Source organism: Pterocles gutturalis, unplaced genomic scaffold, assembly GCF_000699245.1.
Source record: "Pterocles gutturalis isolate BGI_N339 unplaced genomic scaffold, ASM69924v1 scaffold9963, whole genome shotgun sequence".
Lineage (NCBI taxonomy): Eukaryota > Metazoa > Chordata > Aves > Pterocliformes > Pteroclidae > Pterocles > Pterocles gutturalis.
The window spans coordinates 4,639-10,193 of NW_010123028.1; the positions used below are offsets into that span (position 1 = coordinate 4,639).

At 49.5% G+C, this 5,555-nt stretch overlaps 1 protein-coding gene across 1 annotated transcript in view; it reads right to left on the reverse strand.

Annotated features, from left to right (window-relative positions):
* Positions 1–904: 904 nt before the first annotated feature.
* LOC104464898 (protein 4.1-like) overlaps positions 905–5,555 on the reverse strand; it is a gene marked incomplete at its 5' end in the record, with an annotated part of 31,897 nt that continues 27,246 nt past the window's right edge. Inside the window, 4 exons of the mRNA XM_010077745.1 lie at positions 905–1,003; positions 1,901–1,981; positions 2,435–2,536; positions 4,161–4,289. Coding sequence (XP_010076047.1) covers positions 905–1,003; positions 1,901–1,981; positions 2,435–2,536; positions 4,161–4,289 — 411 coding nt within the window. The remainder of the gene's footprint in view (positions 1,004–1,900; positions 1,982–2,434; positions 2,537–4,160; positions 4,290–5,555) is intronic.

Sequence of the window (5,555 nt, forward strand, 5' to 3'; positions counted from 1 at the left end):
GTTTTGCTGGGTTTCTTTTTGCTGGCGTTGTGTCTGGCAGGAACGTGTCCTGGAGAGAGAGAAACACGGTGAGTGATGGCTGTTAACAGCCGGATTTCTGGGAAAGAGAGGAACCTGCTTCCCTGAAGCTGCTGGAGAACATCTGCGATCAGAAGGTGAGTTACCATCAACGGCAGGTGGGAATCCGGGCTCGGAGCCACCTCCAGGCACCGGCACAAACACCGCCCTGCTCCCATCCCTCAAGGACCGTTATTTGAAGGGCTGGAAGTCCAGGAACCCTTAGGAAACCTCTGCTGGGTTTATTTAGGTTGGGAGAGTTAAAAAGCTCAGCCACAATGTCTGTTACACCACACTGCCTCTCCTCTCGCCTGATTTCTTCTTGTTCCACCTCCCCAGTCCCTGCAAACACCAGCTTTGGGGGCAGGATACACGCAGGGCATCACCAGCGCGGAGCAGGACAGGCTTTAGAGCCCTGACAAACGGGCAGAGCTCCTGGATTCCTCCAAAACCCTCAGGACTGCAGAAAAAAAGATGTCTCCAGGCAGGGCAGGAGCTTGGGGACCAGCTCAGGGCACTGATATAAGCAGGGGTCTACGTGAGACCAGCAGCTCAGCGTGCTGCTGGCGCGTGGGAGGTGGTTGGTAAGATCCTACAGCCTCATCACAGCAGCCGCGTAACAACTTCTAGACATTTCTGGTTCATTTCCACTGCAGGATTAGTCTGTATTTGTGACTGCTTCACCAGCTTTAAATGATTTAATAGGAACAGCCCGAGCAAGACTCATCAAGCAAAGAATAATAATTTTCCTTAAACTCTGGCCATATTTAGCCAAACCTCGCCTGCAGGGAGATGGAGCAGTGCCCATCCCTCCTTCGCACGTCGTCTCCCTACTTACGCAGCCCGGCTACTCCTCCGCGATCTCGGTCTCCTGGTGCACAACCACTTTGGTCACCGACATGTCCGGGTGCTGCTCCTTCGCCGCTTTGATCGCCTGCGCCAGAACCTGGAAGAGAGAGAGAACATTGCAGAGAGAACACTGCAGAGAGAACATTGCAGAGCCGGCCGCCCACGCTCCTCGGGGGGACAGAGACTGGTTCTAGCTCTGGGGAGAGGAAAAGGAAAACTTCAGCTGCACCTTTTGGTGACTTTTGGTGGTATTAGATTATTTGTGGACGGAAAAGCTGTTTTCTAAGAATACACCCCATCTCTCTGCTGCCCCATGGTAGATGGTGGATGGAACAATGAAGCAAACCCTGTTAATTCTTCCAGCAAGTGTGATGAGCACATTTCAGACATCTTCTCAGACATTTTCTTGTGGAATGAATAAATAAACTAGTTCTTGTCGTACGAATATTCTCCAGCCCCCTGATACTTGCAGCTATAATTAAATTTAAAGTATAATTCTCTGATGACAAAATTATCACCTCCAACACACGCCAGAGGCCGATGAGGCTGACTCATGAGAAGGGTTTCATGTAAAGCCGATGGGATCTAATGCAGGTGCTGAGAGCTGTGAGATGACTTCTGGCACTAAACAGCAGCAATAGTGCTCCAAAGTTACTAGAAAATTAATGCAGATGATCCAGACGACAAGGAAAACTTTTACTTCACATTTTTGTGAATTTTTTTTTAATTTTTTTTTTTAAATTTCATTTTTTCAAAACAAATCTGGAATCAAAACTTTGCTGCCAACACCAGTTTTAGAGCAGAACTAAGCTTTGCTGCCATACAGCTGCGTACTGTCAAAGAGGAATTTACTATTGAAATCAGTTTTGAAGTTTTATTTCTACCCCAGTAAAACTTCTCCAGGTTGTTTTCTGGTGAAGTTATCTTCAGAAAGGCAGTCTGCCTAATTCATACCAGCTCCGAGAAGCTCTTTGGACCACATCCAAGCTCCTACCTGGTCGTGGTCTACATCTGCATCTCCTGTGATGACGATCCTCTTTTCAATCCGCGTCTCTGAAATGCCACCTTTGACAGTCTGGTACAAAAAGAAGAATTCCTGTTAGTCTAGAAGTGAAAAGGAGTTTGAGTGGACTGGCATTGCGTGGCTAAAGACAGCACCCAAAAATAACATTACCCAACACTGCCGTCATACCACGGCATCAGAATCGCGGGGGAAAACTGCCGCTGCTCAGAGAAAAAACTGTCAAATATTAATTTTCTTATAACCGAGCCAGGGAAGAGCTTTGTCCCACAGGACGGTTCTTTCCCGTTGTCCCACAGGACAGCCAGAGCCCACGTCCGCAGAATTAATGCAGAATTTACAGTCTTCACCCAATGCAGGCAAACCTGAGACCCTCGTGCTTTATTTCAGCTATCAATCACATTTTTCGGAAAGGAACTGGGGTTTAAGCTTTTTTCCTCTTTTTCAGCTCTGCCCATCCCTCTGTCCCATCGTTGTTTCAGTTTTATCGTTTTCCCGCGCTGTTACCTTTGTGATCTGCGTGGTGGTGGTGCTGCTGGTGGTTTCCGAAGTGATGGTCTGAGCAGTCAGCAGGATGCCAGGGTCTAAATCTCCGTTGCCACCATCTGTCTGTGGGACAGAAGAACAGCCCATCAGTGTCCCTGGGGCAGCGGGGACAGAGACGGGGGCTCCATGTCGACAGCGGGATGCAATCCCAGGACAGAAACTCCTCTCCATCGTGGACCACGGGACGGAGCAAGCTGCTCTGCTGCTGGCTGAGCTGCACAAGGACTTCACGGGTCTCCGTAGGCTCAGCACAAAGCTCAGGGGCATTAGGCTGGAACCACATGGATCCACAGAATCACCCGGGGAGGACCCATGGCCCTCCCCGCCCCGGAGCAGGGAGGCTGGGATATACCCAAACTGGGGTAAACTGGCCCCACAATGCTGGTCGTGCTCCTCCATGCCAAGCTGCGTGCTCAGGACCAGAAAGGGGAATGAAAGCAGAGACTTAACCCAAATTACACCCAGATCCATGGAGATCCACAAAGCCAGAGAGGACCAGCTGATCCAGAAGGTACCTGTCACCCTTCCTCCCTCCTGCCAGCACCCTGCCCATCACTCCTTTAGACTCTGCAGAAGCAAAGCCCAGATTCTGCCGAACCAGGAACCACTGCTGGTAGCTCCCATCCTGCAGGACTCGACCTTTCAAGGTCTGCCAAAAAAACCTAAAATCAGTCATCCTTGCCAACTCATCCTGGAAGGGCCAAGCAGCACTAAGGAACGCCGGGCAGCATCGCCAGCGCGGCGCTGGGACGATCTCCGGAGTTACCACAAGGTGGGACCATTTTCCACAGACTGGGAGAAATCTCAGCGCACGTCACAAGCTGGAGCACACCGGGCTGGCTTCTTCATTTTTCCCAGTTGGAAATGTTAACAGCAGTAACTGGAGCAGAACTCACTCGCTGAGGAGCGGGGCGATGCTCACCCCCCCAGTGCAGGGAAGCCTGACAGCTCCCCCCCTGGCTCTCACACTCGGGAGGATGCTCAGCAGCCACGGGATTCCTTGGGAATCCCAAATTATCCCAAAGTGTGGTCCATGGGCTACCCACAGCCAAACCTACATCCCACAGTCACTACACCAGAGCATGGGCTGCTTCTAACAACCAGTTATGACAAAGCCAAACCTAACAAAGGCTCCAAATTCTTAAATATATAAATAAAGCCTATTTCAGACTGAGGATTAATTTTAACCTCAGCAATGACACCATACCTGCGTACGTTGGTATCGCTCCACTAACACTTCTAGTTTCCAATCACCAGATACCCACTCTGGATGCATTTTATACAATATTTTTGGTTTTCAGCACCTGTTTCAGGGTTGAAACCTAAAGGACATTCCACAAACGTTTTCAAAATCATTTACAAGGCAAGGTCTGAAGAGCATAAACAGCAAGGGGAAACGGGGAAAGCACGTCCTGCAGGAAAAAAGGAACTCAGGGTAACTCTGTACAGTCTGATCTACATCCCAAATCCACCAGTGGCTGAAGATAAATTCTGTTTGCATGCTTGAAAAAAATAATTACCCTTCAGTAAAAACACTGCTCCTCTAAAAATAATAGTTAGACCTGGAAATAGTGTCCAGAGTATCAGATAACTTCTGCGCTGTGACTTGGATGCTTGGAGAAAGGCAGGTGAGTTTAAAACTTGAGTTTAGTGAAGTCCCTGGAAAACGCATCAGAACACACCTTACCTGTGCAGCTTCGTAGGTGATGGTCTTTGTCTCTGTGTGGACGATGGGGACTTCTTTTGTTGGAATTTCACTTTTGACGGCGCTGGAGACGTCGGAGATGGTGACCGTCTGCGTCTTCACCAGTGGTGGCTGTGGGACAGGGTTAAAACATCTCCGTCAGGACCCCGGCAGCATTTCCACGTCGTGACCGTGCTGCCGGCAAAAGTTCTGACACTGATCTGATAAAAGCACTGTGGGAACCAAGGTCAGCCTGGACACCTTTGGGTTTACGCCTCTGCTTCGACACACTCCTCGGAAGGCAGAGATCTCGCAGGAGGATTAAACAGAGAAAAATCCTCCAGCCCTTCCCCAACGCCTCGCCCTGGGGTCAGCCCAAGTCAGGCGTTAAGGACGGGTTTAACCATGTGTCACAATACCACCAAGACACTGTCTCCACTGATTATTAACTTTCTAATTACTAGAAGCTCATTGCCAGCTGCCAGTAAAAGACGACCCTCGTGTACTGATGGCAATGTCAATTAGCACAAACCCTGGGCAAACAGAGACTCGGTTGCAGCTGAGCAGCTTTATTCTGATCGCTAATGAAACACTTCATTATTTAAACATCCTCATCAGATCCCAGGTCTTTAACTTTTATTAAATCAATGTCAGACAAACAGAACCATGACATCTCAAAAGAGAAATGGGGAGGGGAGAAGAGAAATCAGTTGTTCCACCACCTGATAATTATCCAGAAGAAGCCGAGGGTTAGTTCAGCCCCACAGTGTTTCCCAGAGGGCTCGATTTCTGCTCACCGTCCCCAAACCTGAGAGATGCCGCCGTGATTGTTAGCAGGGGAGGTGGCCACCTATCGAACCGTAAGCCATGAATATCAACACTGAAGCAGGCAAAAAATCCCTCCCAGGGTGGGGAGCACAAGGGGGACATCACAGCCCATGTTCACGGTGTAAAAACACATTTGACAGCACTTCAAATTTCCTCTGCTGCATAAGGCTCAGCCTCCGGTACAGCAGGAGACGGCAAAAACCTTAAGGAACTAAAATTAAGCACTTTTGGAGCCTAAATATTTCCATTTTGGAGGATGCAGCAGGGATGCTTTGATCAAAGAAAAGCAAAGGGCGTTGCGCTGCAGCAATTGTATTGAATGAAAAGATATTGTATTGAATGCAAAGATAAATGGAGAGGGGCTCGTCTTTAATGCAAAAATAAATTGAGGGGGTGCTTGTGTGCTCTGCCTGCAGGAGATTAACCGGCTAATTAGCTCCAAGCAAGAGTCAAAGCCAAGCCACCGCATCTCTCCGGGTCCGTGGCATCTGCTTGCTGCAGTGTTTGGGGTCCCACTCCAAAGCCAGCCGGGGGGTTCGGGGGGGGCAGGCGCTGGGGCTCACTACCTGG